We start from the raw sequence: 19,345 nt of genomic DNA, 5'->3' as shown, positions 1-19,345 counted from the left end.
CACTTTTATTGGCAATGAACAAATAAATCAATTAAAAAACAAAATATCTTCTAAAATAAAATTTCCTACGGCTTCAACTGCAATTACTATTTACAGAATTATTTTCTTGGCTTCAGTTATTGCACTAATCACATATGTATCTCTGTAAAAATAAAAAAACGCATTATATAGATTTACAGATTTAATGACCAATTAGGGACAACATAACTCCTTATTAACCCCTAAAGGACCAAACTTCTGGAATAAAAGGGAATCATGACAGGTCACACATGTCATGTGTCCTTAAGGGGTTAAATAATTATGTATGTATTTAAGTGTTTATGTACTAGTGGCTAGTCCATAATGACTACGTTTTGCTTTGTCATTTAGTATTACAAGATGCAACTTAAAAATAAGACAAAAGTACCTGATCCCTTATACACAAGTCATGTGATAAATCTCTAAATATACTGAGCTATATACTTGGATGGGAACGTGTTGTTGTTTTTTTTTTTTTAACATTGCATATCTTATTATAATAATATTCTGTGTACACATTGCATGCCAGTAAAATCCTAAAAAAAATGTAACAATAAGCTGATTACAAGCTGTAAATGCATCTCACCTAATAATGGGCATCATAGCACATGCCCTCAAGATCCAAACAAGCTTTGCAGTTAAAAGAACACTTTTAGGTCCTATATTATATTTTGCAATCCCTCCCCCCCCCCCCTGATGTGCAATAGAAAATCATAAAATAAAGGTTCTTACTTACCATTTCCCATCACCGAGGCTCCCTTGGGAATGCTTACCTCTCCACCTCCCACAACATCATAGAGGAAGCATGACCTCCTCTCACATGGTCCAATTAAATGCTCCTCGTAGAGAATAATCAATGCATCTTATGGGGGCATCAGTGCTGTGGAAGTGCTTGCAATGCCACATTTGAATAATGGATCCAGAAGGCTTTTCGGAGCCAGGTTCACTTGAAATACTTGTATAGCAATAAGGTAATCTTTTCAACAATTCTCAGTAAAATGGTTGGCCAGTGTAAGTCAGTTGCAAATACAATATTTTCCTCCAAATTTACGATAAAAAATCATTTTAAAACAAGTTATTTTTTTACAGTCAAAAGTTTGACTTAAAGATATAAAATAATCTTCAATGGCAATGATACACAGAGAGACAAAGGATATATGGAATATCTTTAAAAAAAATATTAGAAAGATACACTTTCAATTTATAATATTTGTAGTGGAATGGATGCTCTAGCTACACTTTTATTCCCTTTTCCCTTTTGTTCGGCTGTCCATTCACCCCCCGTTCATTTACCGAACCAACTATGTGTGGATCCCCAGATTTCTTTTGTATTTTGGTCACCCTGTGCCCATTATTGGTGCAGGGTATGTTGAATGTATTTCTTGTCTGTGCCTCTCCCCCTTCTTCCTGTCCTATTGTTTCCCCAGCAGGGCCTTGTCCCAGGGACACTGCCAGACCAGTTTAAACTAGCTGCTTTGTCCCTCTTCAATCTCCCAACAGCTCTTGCTATTGTCTGACCCCACCCTTCCTTATACTATAGTACTTTATGCACCATTGTATGCAAATGAGGCTGTTGGGGGCTTAATAGATGTGTGCTATGTCTAGTAAAGTCAGTTGCTGTTTTAACCTTCACCATGTGTCATCTGGTGTTTGGGGAAAGGGATATAATCTGCTGGTGGAAAGGGTGTCCAGGGCTGTAAGTACATGAACCTGGTCCAGGGTGGAAAAGTCCCTCACTAATCCCAGACAAGCCTCGGTGACTGTATATGAAGTGCTCCAGAGTCCCTGATAACTAAAAGGTAGCAGACTCGGCAGAGGTACTCAGATTACTGTAGATCCATTACACTATTGGGTAATAAATATAAAATAAACACATTAAAACCAATGTGGCTTTGTTGGAAGGCAAAACATGAAAAATAAAAAAAAATGGTATTTATGGCTATGTCCCAATATCCATTAATTGCTTCATCTTATATCTCTCAACTGATCATATGAAAATATGTCTCACACTCAATTGTCTGTAATTAAGGTGACAAGTAAGCCTGGAATATGTGGGACACATTTCTAGGGATCAGGGCAGCTTGTCTTGAAGTCTCACTTGAAAATGATATATTGTACTGTGCTGGGAATTTGTCTATGCCTGATGCGTGAATGCATAATGCATATTAAATTCATCCACATGTGCTATTTTACCCCCTCCCCTTTCTTTTCTAGTATCAACTGTTCTTTCATATTACCATGTATTGTGCTTTTTAAAATTCAATGACATTTTCAAGTCCCCCTTAAAAAAAGCTAAGCTAGAAAATGAAAATGTGATACCCAAAGGGTATCAACCACAAAGTACAAAGTATTTAAATATATAAATAAAAAAATTAAAAAAAAAGAATGAAAGTGTAGGTCTGGTGAATTCAGAGTTAGGTGTTTTAGTAAATGAAGAAAAAAACAGTAATTTTAAATAATTATTTTACTTTAGTATACATCAAGGAGGAACCTATGCCAATAGATATGCAAATCATTGGTAAAAAAAAATGTACAGTAAATTTGATAAAGATTGGATGACTCAAGACAAGGTTCTTCAGCAACTAAGAATGTAAACAAAGCCCCAAGGCCAAATGGTATTCATCCACATATACTTATCAAGCTATTTGTGGAAATAAGCAATCCTCTGTTTTATTCATGCTGGATTCTTTTCTTTAAGGAATTGCACCAGAGGATTGGTGGCTGGTAAAATATTTGAAAGGTCATTAATGTATAACATTGTCATGAGCAAAAATCAGCATGGCTTGTGAAACATAGATCATGTAAAACTAAGTTAAAGGGGCACTATAGTCACCAGGACAACTACAGTTTATTGAATTTGTTCTGTGAGTAGAATCATTACCTTCAGGCTTTTTACTGTAAACATTGTCTTTTCAGAGAAAATGCAGTGTTTACATTACAGCCTAGTGATAACTTCCTCAGATGGTTAGAGATCCTTCCTGGGTCATGGCTGCCTAAAATGCATCCAAACATTCAGTGTCTCCTCCCTCTGCATGCAGACACTGCACTTTCCTCATAGAGATTCATTGATTCAATTCATCTCTATGAGAAGATGATGGCCAGGGCTGTGTTTGAATCATGCTGGCTCTGTCCCTGATGTATACAGTGTTTACATGAGAAAGGCTGCAGGGAGCTATAGTTCTCACATGAACAACCTCATTAAGCTGAAGTGTCCATTTAACTGCATTCTATCAAGAAATAAGTAAAAGTATAGATCAGGGTGTTGCAAGGGATTCTTGTTCTTGGCTACAACATTGGTTTAAAGACTGACTACAGAGAGTGCAATTAATGTTATATGTTCAAGCTGGACAAAAGTGGTAAGTGGTGTCGCTCAGGGGTCTGTCCTGGTACAATTTCTATTCAATCTATTTATAAATGAACTTGAAATAGGCATTGAAATCATGTGTCAGACACAACTAGGTAAGGCAATACAATACGAGGGATTTAAATAGAGGGCTGGGCACTTAAATGACTGATGAAATGTAAAGTTATGTACTTTGTGTTGAAGAATGCACAAACAATTTACAACCTAAATGGAAGTGAGAACACATGAGAAGGACTTGGGAATAGTAACAGACAATGTATTTGGATGACCGATAGAACACTAAAGGTTTATAAGCATGTTGTAAAATCTATAGGAGGTATATGAATCATAGTGTAAAACAAGACTGCATTTTGAAATTGATTGACTTGGCCCTGCTGGACTCAATATTAATGTTTAATGAACAAAAATATGATTAATATTTTGTAATGTTTCTAAAATATGTATATTATATAATATTTATAGTATATGTTTTTATGAATATTTTTTATAAATAATTTATTTTATAAAAGTAATGGTTATGTTACAAACACAGATTTTATTGCCCACATTAGGCTGTAGGTTTTGATTAAGAAACCTAACACAGCCTTCTGTGGTTCATTTCTGGCTATAGAAAATAAACACTAGACGTAAATTTTTTTTTTTCAAAATTATCAATATTTAAAAGTAAAGCTAATTTATGAAAAAAACAAAACACTTTGCTAAGGTAAAAAAAAAAAACATCAAATTTACAGGTAAAATAATATTTATAATTAACTGCCCTACTTTATCTATGTCCTATTTGCCGGTACATGGCTTCTCTCTGCACCACCATGATGTTGTTTTATCACACAGTTGTCTCTCTGCCACCTTTCCTACTCAAAATGTGTAATTACCTTGACCAGATTTGGGTTATTGTTCCTTCCTGTTTATTTTTTTTTTCTTACTTTTCATGGTATCAGAATTATACTGACAGCAATAAAGGGAGAATATAGAAAATTATTCAGCCGCAGCATGAATCTGACAGCCCTGATATTTGAACTCAGAGATAACAAGGTCTCCCAATTAGTTTGAACTGTGGGGTGTATATATAAACTGCTGCAAAGCTGTGTGCGTGTCTAGTAGCTTATAAATAACAAGTTGGGCTTGTGCAAGTTTTATAAAATATTAAGAAACAACTCAGTGAATAGTGTATCTGTGTCTAGTAACTAACAAAGAAAAGTAGAGTTTATATATATATATATATATATATATATATATATATATATATATATATACACACACACACACACACACACTGAACAAAATTATAAAGGCAACACTTTTGTTTTTGACCCGATTTTTCATGAGCTGAATTCAAATACATTTTCTATGTACACAAAAGGCCTATATCTCTCAAATATTGTTCACAAATCGGTCTAAATCTGTGTTAATGAGCACTTCTCCTTTGCATAATATATAACAATATATAACATAATACATCCACCTCACAGGTGTGGCATATCAAGATGCGGATTAGACAGCATGATTATTGGAAAGGTGTGCCAACAATTGGTAACACACTACGCCGTGAAGGACTGAAATTCTGCAGCGCCCGCAAGGTCCATCTGCTCAAGAAAGCACATGTACAGGCCCATCTGAAGTTTGCCAATGAACATCTGAACTGGGTGAAAGTGTTGTGGTCAGGAGAACTGGGTGAAAGTGTTGTGGTCAGATGAGACCAAACTCAATCTCTTTGGCATTAACCCAACTCGCCGTGTTTAGAGGAGGAAGAATGCTGCCCATGACCCCGAGAACACCATCCCCACCCATCAAACATGGAGGTGGAAACATTATACTTTGGGGGTGTTTTTCTGCTAAGGGAACAGGACAACTGCACCGCATCAAAGGGACGATGGACGGGGCCATGTACTGTCAAATCTTTGGTTAGAACCTCCTTCCCTCAGCCAGGGCATTGAAAATGGGTGGTGGATGGGTATTGCATTATGACAATGACCCAAAACACCCAGCCAAGGCAAAAAAGGAGTGGCACAAGAAGAAGCCATTCTCCAAACCTTAATCTCATAGAAAATTTGTGGAGGGAGCGGAAGGTTCAAGTTGCCAAACGTCAGTCTGAAAACCTTAATGACTTGGAGAGGAGTGGGACAAAAACCCTCCTGAGATATGTGCAAACCTGGTGGCCAACTACAAGAAATGTCTGACCTCTGCGATTGCCAACAACGGTTTTGCCACCAAGTACTAAGTCAAAGGGGTCAAATACTTATTTCACTCATTGACATGCAAATCGATTTATAACTTTTTTGACGTGTTTTTCTGGATTTTTTTTTGTTATTCTGTCTCTCACTGTTAAAATACACCTACGATTAAATTATAGACTGATCATTTTTTTTGTCAGTGGGCAAACATTCAAAATCAGCAGGGAATCAAATATTTTTTTTCCTCACTGTAATATATATATATATATATATATATATATATATATATATATACACACACATATATACTGTCAAACCAAAAATATATATGAGATGGTCACTGACAGTGTAAGCTAGTGTAATAAAATGCTAGACTAACATCTGATCAATATATTATGTATATCCCTTTCAGTGGCCTTGTGTGTCACTGATTGCAGATTACAAGTCACTTTGTGCATGTACAATCTATTCTGCACATAAAATCCATGTGCTAAGTCACTTAAAATGCATTGCAGCTTATGAGCATGTATATATTGGCAGAACTGTATCAAAAAGTTTAAGACACCATAAATGCCAAGAGATGGAGAAGAACCCAGGACAGAGGGTCTCCCTCTTGGTTAGCAGTGATCATTTTGGGACAGAAAGAGTGGTGTATGACTAATCATTATCGGAATCACAGAGTATGATGTTTCTGACAATTATGCAAGGTGAAGAATTAAGATCTTCTGGTCACTTCTGGTTCCTAATCCTGTCTCTACTAAATGGATAAGTTAGTTACATCACAATCCTGTCTTTCATAAAAGCAATCAGCTATGATTTATGTATGCACTAGCAACCCTAAAGTATTCTCTCCGGTCCTTAAAAAACAAATCATCAATGGAACAAGCACAGTTAGAAACATCACATTGATGGCAGTAGTGGAATTGTGTTTTATGTTTCAAACTAGTATCCATCCCCTTCAGAAGAGCCAGAGTAGGGCAATGCCAGCAACCTTGAAGCGCAATGAATTAGTACTTATTAATCAAATTCAAGAGCCAAGGGCATGACTCGGGTCATGTCTGTAAAGCTTACTAATCATCCTGCTAGTAAGAATGAATGGATAGAAGCTGAATCCATTATGTATGTATAATTATTGTTTGCTTTACAGGTTTTATAGGAGTAAATTCATATATTACTTACCCACAATGCCTCTGAACCTCTATTGTTTTCGTGAAGGGTGAGCATACTCCGGTCAGACACAGATGGTGATGTTAATACACTGCTTCTTTGTTCCTGCCATTCGTAAATATTTTCAGCCTGGTCAGCTTTGCTTTTCTTCCTCTTAATAATCTGAATGAATTAATAAAGCTGATTGCATAAATTATAAACCATTGCGCAGAAATACAAACCACGTGGCTGGCAATAATTTGTTTTTAAACTAGTATCTACTTACATTTATTCTCACAGCTGCTGAGTTACATATTATTTATCACATCCAGAAATTGTGTAACGCTCAAATGTTTTACAGTGGTGGTTATGACTAAGACCATGTAAAGTGTGTTATACACGTGTCATGTTAATTAGGTGCTTCTACAGTCCCTACAATTTTTATATTGTTCTCAATGTAGTGTATTATTCCATTTGTTATAAACAGTTAAAGTTTAGGATGCATCCAGTCTCAGGTCTTTATATAGAACATGTGAGAACATGAGCCTCACGTCCAGTCGGTTGCCAAAGCATGTTGATTCAACCTAAAAAAACATTGCCCGCATCCACCCCTTTCTTACCAAAGAAGCTACTAATGAGCTTGTTCATGCTCTAGTAATCTTCCGCATTGACTATTGTAGTTCTCTCCTAATTGGTCTTCCCAGAAGTACTAATCCATGCCTATAAAGCACTAAACAACTCTACCCCCTGTTATATCTCTTCAATGATTCACAGGTATGCCCCTTCTCAGTCTCTCCGCTCTGACCTTCTCCTTTTCTCTGCTTGCACTCTTACGGCTAACTCACAGTTGCAGAAATTCTCACAGGCGGCTCCTTTCCTTCGAAATATCCTGCCTACCACCATCAGAATCTCCCCTAATCTCCAATCATTTAAAAAGTGCCTCAAAACCCATTTCTTCAGGAAGGCTTATGGCCTCCCAGAGTAACCTCTACTTCAAATACCTGTCCTTTGCACTCTCCTAAAGGGCAGCACTCTACTCTCTCCTCCTGCCTCACTCCCACCTTTTTTGATTGCTATCCCCTGTCATATTGTGTTTTATACCCCACCTCTTCTAGACTATAAGGTTGTTCGAGCAGGGTCCTCATCACCTATTGTTCCTGCAACTTTTTGTGATTGGCTCATTTATTAAATTTCCCCATCTTATAATATTGCAAAGCGCTATCGAATATGTTGGCGCTATATAAATACTACTACTACTACTACTAATAACAATAAAAAATATAATAGTTCTTCAGCAAAAATTTAAATTTGTGTGTATAACCCAAGACGCATCAAGCATATATACCGGGTATATAAAATATAAAACGACCTCTGTGGAACTGCTATTGACAAAAGAGTTGGGAACACTCTGCACAATTTTAAACATGATACAATAGACAAGGAGTAGGCAGTCCATTTAATTAGATAAGGAAGAAAGGCACAACTCTCCTGCATATTATTAGGTGAGCAAATCATTTGTGTTATACTACCAACTGTCCCTGGTTACAAGGAATCCCACCTCTATTTTTACCTACTCTATGAAATTATTCATGAAAGGGTGTTTCCGTTCTTAATATTAACTCTGCTGACATGGTTGATGAAGGTGAAGGAAGTTCATATTGGCACCATGATTATTATGGGCCCTGAAATGCACACACATTTTTATTACCTATATTAAAACCATGCCCATGCATGCAACCAGTGTTTAATTTGTTTTAATAATAGTATAACATTTATTCTGAAATTAATTAATCAATTACCTCACAAACGATTTGGCCTTCATTTAATTCTACTGGTTAAAAGCAGTCAATATTTATCAACTTTTTTCGGTTAATTTATTTTTCAAATTTTGTCTGGATTTAATTCTACAATTCAAGCAGCCAAACTCAGTAAACATAGTGCTTGGAATAAAACCTCTGGTAAACCAGATAATTGTGCATTGGAAGCACATTTATTGCAGTTGTTGATTACATTAAAAATATATAATAAAAAAATATAATAAAAAGCATTAAAAAAATATAATAAAAAGCCTAATATGACTGCCACATTTAATAGGCATCCCTTGGGGGCTATTTAAAAAATATCAAAAGAGGGGAGGACATGACTTTGTCCACCCCCTACTTACCCACCCATATGTTTTGAGTGGGAGGTGTTAATGACACTCTAGCAGGCATAAGTGCTTTTAGGAACTGCTGGTGATTATAAAACAGAGAATAAGCTGAGAATCAGGCATTTGAATTACATATATTTGTAAAAGACATGGTACTAACTAACGATAATATTATTCACACTATCCTATCACCTTTTTGAAGTAAGCCCTGCTGTATTATCTGATTTATATGACATTGGCTATGTCATAATATAATGTACTCTAAGCTGGCAACTAGAGACATTACATCTTTTATCCAGGCTATCACCTGGAGGTGATTGCAGACACCAGATGTACACCTATTATGAAAAAGAGAATGTTAATGAAAAACAAATGGGCATAATTGTATTTGCTGAAAAACATAACAAACATGGTAAATTTGAAAACTCTTACCTTTTGTACGATGGTTGTGGCAAGTTCTTCAATGAGTTCTTCCTTATGTTCTCGTAAATAACATGCCTCATTCTGTTTATCCTGGGGGAAATAGGAAATTTGCTAGTAAGTTACTGCTTGATGGAATCTGGGACATAATACTAAATTAACCAAAATCTCTCTGCAGGGTTTTAGAAGGTTATGACTCTATTCTTGGATACCACCAGCTGTTTCCATCCTGCCTAGCAGCTAAATAAATTGAATTAAGAAAACAGAGTGTATTTGAAAACACCCAGCTCTGATCTGACATTAGATGTTGTGGAATATTATAGAACCTAATTAAAGGATTGAATATTATGCTTGGAAAATGAAATTCACATAGCAGAATATATGGGGTTGAGCATACCTATTTTATATAGAAATATAGTAGTAACAGTCAAGAAATTGAATAATCTTTCTTAAAAAAATAAATAATTTGGCAAGCTAATTTAAAAAGAAAATACTGGTTTATTTTATTTTAATGAATGAAGCAGTATCTGTGCTTGAACTCTACGTTCTTTCCCTGTTGTATACATACAAAGGATGTATGTGTGCAATACTGTAACGTACGGATTCAAAAAAAAGGGAAAAGCAAATTAATAAAGAAATACATTAAAAAAAGAGCAATACATAAAAAAATTAAAAAATAAAGATAAATAATCAAAAGGGACCAAAAATCCACAAGGTAAGCAAAAGTGTAGAATCACAATTCATTAGAAAATAATAGTGGAATAGGTTTGTTAAATAGATTAGATGTGTAGGAAAGCTTTGTTCTTTTCAGGGTGGAAGGGGCGAGTGGGTGGACAATTATTTATTGCCCACTCACTAAAAAAATACCCTATTAGCTTCTCCCAACTGCGTCTGCACAGGTAACAGGCAACGCAAGATTTAGTCAGGAAAAGCAAAACCATAATGAAAGGCATTTTAAAAAAAAAGGGGCAGGAGTAATTAAATTTTAATAATTTTTTAGGTGGGTGATCAAGAGGATAACCTGTGTGTGTGTCTGTATATATATATATATATATATATATATATATATGTGTATGTATGTACATATATATACATTTCGATGTATATATATATATATATATATATATATATATATATATATATATATATATACACATATATATATATAGCAAATCAGTAAAACGATTCTAAATCAGTGAATGAATGTTTGTGTAACTGACAGTAGCAGCTTGACAAGAGCATTTGTTTGCGGGTGGATTATTTGTATTGGTGGCACTGGAAACTGTCTCAACACTAGTCTGTACACCAGCTTGGTTTACTAACGTTAATTGAAATGTTGATGGTGCTGATATTAGTGATGGTGCCAATTGTGGTAACATTGACAGTGGGTGAGCTACTTGTGCCAGTGGTAGCAGACATAGCTGTCTAAGCTGTCTCCGTTGGATGAAGCAATTCTATAGCAGATAAAGATGAATTTGTTGATGGTGGACAAGATGCAGGAGGTGAGTGCACACGACCTGCCAGAATAAATAATGGGCTGCTTGTCTTCTCAACACTTTCCTCTGGCTACAATTCTTATAGTCGAGTAGCTCCAGGGACAGAGCGAAAAGTGCTATTTCTGTTGAGTTGCAGGAAACTTATTGATCATTGCAGGATTCATCACTGTCACCACCACCAAGACCAGATAAAAACAATTGCCTAATGAGTGTTAAAAAGATGTGATATTAATCCCGAAATACTAAGGCTGAATCCTGCAAACAGTTGTGGTGGTGGAGGTGTCAGCAGTCCTCATGGCTGAGTTGTTCCTCTCAGAAGCATTGCCACTACTGCTGATGGTGGATTGGGAAACAGGAACCCTTTCCCTACCTTACCTCAATTCTGGTTTAGGAATAACACTTTTAAATTTAATGACGTTGGATTTCTTTATCTTCCAACATTAATGATTGTGTATTCTAACTCAACGTTATTCAGGAAAAATAGGTGTTTGCGTTGCAAAAAATATGTTTGTGCTTGATGAATTTAATGCATTTCATGTAACATTATTGTGTTTGATACTAAGAAACAATGCACAGTGATCGCACACACAGGACTGAACACACTCAAGAAAAAAAAAATAGGATTTTTTTTATTAGAAATAAAAGTAACTTTTAACAACTGTATCTTGGTAATATATGTCAATAGAAAGAATGAAAAAATACCTCAACAGCTACAGTCAAAGTGTCTAGAAGAATTCTGCTTGGGAATATAGTTGTTTTATCACTCCTCTTTTTTTTTTACTCTGTTGTTCACTTTACTAATGAAAGTATTTAGAAAATTGGGCAGACTAGATGGGCCGAATGTTTCTATGTTACTTTGTATTTAAATATTTTAACCATTTAGTGTGTGTCCTCTAACCATCAATCATCTTTTGTTTTCCACCACAAGATTGGACAGGCCTCTTGTCCATCATGGGAGATTAAGCAGCTTATTTTTTTCAAGAACCGAACCAAGCATGTTCGAGCTTGCACAAGACAGTTTCACTGATATTCTGGAGTGTGGAAAAATGTGGAACTTCTTCTGATCACTCGATTGGCCTGAATGCATCCAAATTGCAGTTCCGTCAGAAACAAATCTCCAAGTCTAGTTTGTATTATTGCATATTAGGAGATTAGGTCACTGAGAAAATGTCTAGATGCTCTAGTTTTTGCTTATATACAGACCGACACTATGCGCAACTGTGAAGGATAAATATCCTTATTTGTCAAGTCATATGGGCAATTCTACCTACTGTGGTGAAACAATCTGTCATCTGATGATGCCAGAGGAATGTTTTCAAATAACTACTTGCTACTTCTATGATAAAAGTGTGTGGCTCGCTACAGCATGTTGTCTAAAATTAACTAAATTATAGCTTTCTATGTCATTTTTTTCTTATGAAAGGAGAGCATTAGAGAGAAGCTTGCAGTTTACAAAAAAGACCAATGAATGACAGATCTATCTTCACAAAATACCACCAAGCAGAAAATAAGATATTGAGATGACTAAACTTTAATTTGTATCTGTTACAAAAGTGTGAAAGAAAGTTTTGTTACTTACAACAAAAAAAAGAACAAAACAAAGTAAACAAGAATCATGTGATAATCAAAGATCATAATGTACAAAGATGTCCATAACACTGTTAATTCAGAGGGTGCAGAAATTAATGCATATGCACTGCTTCTTGCATTTTAATTAACAGTGTTTTCAATGTGACCAAAGAACATTCATTTTCATAACACAATGCTCTAGATTTACATGCAGGGGAATCACTTTTACTGTACTAAAAATATTACACAAAATAACAGTAAAATATAAAGAAAGAAAAAAATTACAACTATACAGTTTCTTCATAAAATTTTTTGATTTGCATGTTAAAGAATAATCATTTAAACTTGTGTAGTGCACATCCAGCCCTTGCCTTAACTATGTGTAATAGTGTATTTATGATGGGTTTCTAAGTTTGCAAGGGAGCACTGCTTTAAAAATGTGCATCACAAAATAAATTATTTACCCATTTTAAAGTAGTGCAGATCATGGCAGGTAATACTGAGATTTTATTATATTTGAATATTCAGAACTGAACCAGGGCCCCCCCAATGTCCCAAATACAACTTTTGGTGGGGCAGTCATGATTTTGGGGTACTGCCCCGCCACCCTGGGCAGTACAGCTTCTGCGTAATATTATACACACTCATGCTGTGCAGCAGGCTCTAAGCACTAAGACCATGCAGAGAGTGCTTCATCAGCATGGTCCTGTTGGTTGCGGGCCAGCTAGGATGCGGTCTTTCAGTCTGGCATGCCCATTCAAAGTTGTCTCAACTGCATAACCCCCAATGTTGGGAGGTAAGCTGTACTGACAGAAGGGTATGAAGTTACAAATGAAAAACGAAGTAGCAAGTAACTACATAATGTTGTGAGAAGATATTAAAGCAAACATTTTAGACGCGTGTTATTCCAAAAAAAAAAAAAAAAAGTTACCTGACATTGTGACATAGTTATAATCTCTTTACTGTATTGTGTAATGCAAGGAATGGAACATTACCAGACTATCACTACAGGAGTCAGCTTTGGCAATTGCTTCTTCTACAGCTTCTTCTGCCACACGCAAGGCCACTGAAAGGGTATCCATCATACTGTGCCCTACAATCACAAAGACATAGTAAGAATTCAGAGTTCATAAATGTATTCAAGTTATACTTTTGATAAAACAACAACCTATATTCGAATACCCAAGTTTTTCTGGGCTTATAGAGAACACCATTTTATTCCTAAATAAGGTTTTAGCTCCACTAATTTATTATCAACCTCACTCCTTTCAAAATTATTTCACACACTTTCAATCTAAGCTGCTATGTAATTTTAATGGCCTTAGCACAGCAGCCGATGGAGCATATATCTTAAGAGCACTAATCTCAAAGTGGTGGAAGATATATATCCCAATTCTAAACTTACAGTATAGTTCTCCTGTAAAAACTCTATACTTCCCTAAAACACCACACTACATATTAACTCATACATTACTCTAACACAAAACATTATTCTACAGTAAACATTAAACCCTAAATTAATATTGCCCACTATACTGTCTACACTACACAAATACTTAATGTTAACTCCTACACTTGCAATAATATAACCTAACAATTTCACAAAATATACTAGATACATAAAAGTGAAGTGTGCAAGAAATGAAATATTACCATGTTAGGTTTCTGGAGGCATTTATAAACCTGTTGTGTGTGCATAGGTGTGTACATGTCTGCATGTGTGTAAATCTGCATTTTTTTTTTTATTTTTTTTTTGTTATTAGGCCAGCATTAGGGTGTTCAGCCAATGCTCGGCAGTCCAGCTGAGCACTGGGGCCTACATGGCAATGTTATATGGTTTGGTTGGGGGAATACAAATATCTGTGTACCCCATCAGATTTCATTGCATGTCTCTGAAACACTGTGAAAACTATTACTTTTACACAGACTTTCAGACACACAGCTACACAATTTCAGACACACTGATGTACACTGTCAAACATATAGATACACATTGTCAGACATATAGGCACAAGCTAAACGCTGTCAGAGACATACATATGCACAAATTATCAGACACGCACATCCATAACCAAAAGTCTGTTTACCCTTTCTATTCATATACAGTTTGTTCTTCGCCCTACTCAACTGCTAAATATTACCAGGGCCCCAGTACTCAGTGGGACCCCTTACTCCGGTACTGCCTGTACCCCCCTGATTGTGGCCCTGGATATCAGAGTGAAGAGATCCTGCAGCACAGGTTCCCATTAGACCCAAAGGAAGCCACCTTGGTGCAAACAAAGAGTAGGCAAATAGGAGCACACCTCCCATCACTCCAAATAGACAAAGAGACAGCACAAGGGTGGATACACCTGCCAACACTGATCACAGTGCAAACATTTTATTAATGAAAGTAATCCATAGTTCATTAATTCAATAAAACATAACATTTATTTAAAATTATATATATATATGTTATGGTGGGGAAAAATTGTGATTGAAACCCCCTTCCACCTGAAGTATGTGGATAGTTAATACAATGCTAAACAAAAATCTGCACACCAGTCAAGCCATAAGACTTGCTTTTCCCACAGAAATCCCAAATCTGCAGTGATGTTTCAACCGCAAAGGATTCTGGGTGGGCATATGCAAATTAGTTTAACAAAGAATCACATTTTTGCCTCATTCCTTTTTAAACATGGATTCCTTTTAATTTGTGTTTGCAGTATACAACTGCTTGGAACACAATTTAGGAAAAGATGCAAAACCAGTGAACCACTCATGGACAGCTGTTTCGTTGTTAATGCAACTCTTCAGCATGAGGTTGGTTACTGGTTTGCTTATTGAGGCTTGGTAGTGCTTGGGAAGCAAAATCCAAATAGGTTATGGTGGGGAAAAATTGTGATTGAAAACCCCTTCCACCTGAAGTATGTGGATAGTTAATATCATAGAGGGTGGAGACTATACAGTGAGTAAAACTCTGACTACTTATACAAGCTGTAAAATATATCACTAATAGCTGATATATAATATAGTATCACTTCTATTACTTGGGAATACACCGATGTTATATTGTAGCAAAACAGTATTGCTTCAGCATTAGTGTTATGTATACACTTGTACAGCTTGTATAAGTAGTCAGAGTTTTACTCACTGTATAGTCTCCACCCACTCCTGTTGTTCATATGATTTTTCTTTAATATATTTTTATTTTAGATTTATTTATTAAAAGTTACTTTTTAAGCCTATAATCTTCTCAGTAAATCATACACAGGTAGAATGTAATGTTGTCGCGAACCCGGAATTTTCGGTTCGCGAACGGCGAACGCGAACTTCCGCAAATGTTCGCGAACCGGCGAACCGCGCGAACCGCCATTGACTTCAATGGGCAGGCGAATTTTAAAAACAACAGGGACTCTTTCTGGCCACAATAGTGATGGAAAAGTTGTTTCAAGGGGACTAACACCTGGGCTGTGGCATGCCAGAGGGGGATCCATGGCAAAACTCCCATGGAAAATTGCACAGTTGATGCAGAAGAAGCAGTCTGCTTTTAATCCATAAAGGGCAGAAATCACCTAACATTGACACCTGTCCTCAAAGCCCAGCCCTGATACACACTGACACAGAGCAGAATAGAGACTGTTCCCTGTCCACAGAGACCATGATACACACTGACACAGAGCAGAATAGGGACTGTTACCCCTACATAGGGTCACTTGGCAGATATGGATTGACACCTGTCCTCAAAACCCCTGATACACACTGACACAGAGCAGAATAGGGACTGTTACCCCTACATAGGGTCACTTGGCAGATATGGATTGACACCTGTCCTCAAAACCCCTGATACACACTGACACAGAGCAGAATAGGGACTGTTCCTCCTACATAGGGTCACTTGGCAGATATGGATTGACACCTGTCCTCAAAACCCCTGATACACACTGACACAGAGCAGAATAGAGACTGTTCCCCTACATAGGGTCACTTGGCAGGTATGGATTGACACCTGTCCTCAAAACCCCGGATACACACTGACACAGAGCAGAATAGAGACTGTTCCCCCTACATAGGGTCACTTGGCAGATATAGATTGACACCTGTCCTCAAAACCCCTGATACACACTGACACAGAGCAGAATAGAGACTGTTCCCCCTACATAGGGTCACTTGGCAGATATGGATTGACACCTGTCCTCAAAACCCCTGATACACACTGACACAGAGCAGAATAGGGACTGTTCCCCCTACATAGGGTCACTTGGCAGATATGGATTGACACCTATCCTAATGATCCCTGATACACACTGACACAGAGCAGAATAGAGACTGTTCCCCCTACATAGGGTCACTTGGCAGATATGGATTGACACCTGTCCTCAAAACCCCTGATACACACTGACACAGAGCAGAATAGAGACTGTTCCCCCTACATAGGGTCACTTGGCAGATATGGATTGACACCTGTCCTCAAAACCCCTGATACACACTGACACAGAGCAGAATAGGGACTGTTCCTCCTACATAGGGTCACTTGGCAGATATGGATTGACACCTGTCCTACAAAACCCCTGATACACACTGACACAGAGCAGAATAGGGACTGTTCCTCCTACATAGGGTCACTTGGCAGATATGGATTGACACCTGTCCTCAAAACCCCTGATACACACTGACACAGAGCAGAATAGGGACTGTTCCCCCTACATAGGGTCACTTGGCAGATATGGATTGACACCTGTCCTCAAAACCCCTGATACACACTGACACAGAGCAGAATAGAGACTGTTCCCCCTACATAGGGTCACTTTGCAGGTATGGATTGACACCTGTCCTCAAAGCCTCTGATACACACTGGGGGGAGCTACTGTCCTCCCCAACCCTGCGCGGTGGGTGGGGGGCATAAATCACAATGGGGGGGGCCTACTTTCCTCCCCCCAGCCCCCATCCCTGCGCGGTGGGTGGGGGGCATAAATCACAATGGGACGGACCTACTGATAGGAGTGGAGTATTGTTCATATCAGTTTAATACATTCCGCGTCTCCTATCAGTGGACGTGTAAATGGCAGAGATTTTTAATTGTTGAATCACCTCCCCTTTTTAGGCCAAGGTGGGAAGATGCTTAGACCACTGGTATATTGGTGCCATCTTGGAGGATTTTAATTTTTGGTTTGGTTTTTGAAGCCACAGTGCTGCACCAGTGGGCCTAAAAATTAGGCATGTACACATGCCTGAAAAATTTGGTATTGTTGCAGCCGCTGCTGTAGCAGCGGCCAGAAAAATTGATGTTTGTTTCACAGGCAGAAAGTGCCCTAAAACATGACGGCTTGAACCCTAGTTGGTGGCGGATAAGTCACGCAAGTCAAACGTCATTCAGAGCTAAAATACAGCAGCGTGTGGACCATTTTTAGCCCAAGGCAGCTCATCTCATCAGGCCTTTTTTAAGCGAATGTATCGCCCAGTGTCAGTCCCTTCGGGATCCATCCCTCATTCATCTTAATAAAGGTGAGGTAATCTAGACTTTTTTGACCTAGGCGACTTCTCTTCTCAGTGACAATACCTCCTGCTGCACTGAAGGTCCTTTCTGACAGGACACTTGAAGCGGGGCAGGCCAGAAGTTCTATCGCAAATTGGGATAGCTCAGGCCACAGGTCAAGCCTGCACACCCAGTAGTCAAGGGGTTCATCGCTCCTCAGAGTGTCGATATCTGCAGTTAAGGCGAGGTAGTCTGCTACCTGTCGGTCGAGTCGCTCTCTGAGGGTGGATCCCGAAGGGCTGTGGCGATGCATAGGACTTAAAAAAGTCCGCATGTCCTCCATCAACAACACGTCTTTAAAGCGTCCTGTCCTTGCCGGCGTGGTCGTGGGAGGAGGAGGAGGATGACTTCCACCTCTCCCCCTGTTAGATTCCCGTTGTGCTGTGACATCACCCTTATACGCTGTGTAAAGCATACTTTTTAATTTATTTTGCAAATGCTGCATTCTTTCCGACTTGTTGTAATTGGGTAACATTTCCGCCACTTTCTGCTTATACCGGGGGTCTAGTAGCGTGGACACCCAGTACAGGTCGTTCTCCTTCAGCCTTTTGATACGAGGGTCCCTCAACAGGCAGGACAGCATGAAAGACCCCATTTGCACAAGGTTGGATGCCGAGCTACTCATTTCCCGTTCCTCCTCCTCACTGATGTCATTGAAGGTATGTTCTTCCCTCCAGCCACGTACAACACCACGGGTACCAGATAGGTGACAACGAGCACCCTGGGATGCCTGTTGTGTTTGGTCTTGCTCCTCCTCCTCCTCCTCAAAGCTACAATCCTCCTCTGACTCCTCTTCCTCACAATCCTCTTCCAGCGTTGCCGCAGGTCCAGCAAGCGATGCTGATAAGGCTGTTCTGGTGGTGATGGTGACCACAACTCTTCCTCTTCCTCTTCACGCTCATCTACAGCCTGATCCAGCACTCTTCGCAGGGCACGCTCCATGAAGAAAACAAATGGTATGATGTCGCTGATGGTGCCTTCGTTGCGACTGACTAGGTTTGTCACCTCCTCAAAAGGACGCATGAGCCTACAGGCATTGCGCATGAGCGTCCAGTAACGTGGCAAAAAAATTCCCAGCTCCCCAGAGGCTGTCCTAGCACCCCGGTCATACAAATATTCATTAACAGCTTTTTCTTGTTGGAGCAGGCGGTCGAACATTAGGAGTGTTGAATTCCAACGTGTAGGGCTGTCGCAAATCAAGCGCCTCACTGGCATGTTGTTTCACCGCTGGATATCTGCAAAGTGCGCCATGGCCGTGTAGGAACGCCTGAAATGGCCACACACCTTCCTGGCCTGCTTCAGGACGTCCTGTAAGCCTGTGTACTTATGCACAAAGCGTTGTACGATCAGATTACACACATGTGCCATGCACGGCACATGTGTCAACTTGCCCAACTTCAATGCCGCTATCAAATTTTTTCCGTTGTCACACACCACTTTGCCGATATCCAGTTGCTGCGGAGTCAGCCACTTTTCCACCTGTGCGTTCAGGGCGGA

General features: G+C 38.5%; 1 protein-coding gene across 1 annotated transcript in view; it reads right to left on the bottom strand.

The window, feature by feature from the left end:
• Window positions 1–19,345, bottom strand: part of MYRIP (myosin VIIA and Rab interacting protein) — a 727,567-nt gene that overhangs the window by 145,135 nt on the left and 563,087 nt on the right. The window contains exons 6-8 of the mRNA XM_063452086.1: window positions 13,329–13,426; window positions 9,281–9,361; window positions 6,733–6,882 (exon numbers count right to left, since the gene is read on the bottom strand). Of these exons, the coding sequence (XP_063308156.1) occupies window positions 6,733–6,882; window positions 9,281–9,361; window positions 13,329–13,426 (329 nt within the window). The remainder of the gene's footprint in view (window positions 1–6,732; window positions 6,883–9,280; window positions 9,362–13,328; window positions 13,427–19,345) is intronic.

This window comes from Pelobates fuscus, chromosome 4 (genome assembly GCF_036172605.1).
Source record: "Pelobates fuscus isolate aPelFus1 chromosome 4, aPelFus1.pri, whole genome shotgun sequence".
NCBI classification, from domain to species: Eukaryota; Metazoa; Chordata; class Amphibia; order Anura; family Pelobatidae; genus Pelobates; species Pelobates fuscus.
Note: the sequence above shows the minus strand (reverse complement) of the source record. Positions and strands in the feature narration are given on the sequence as shown.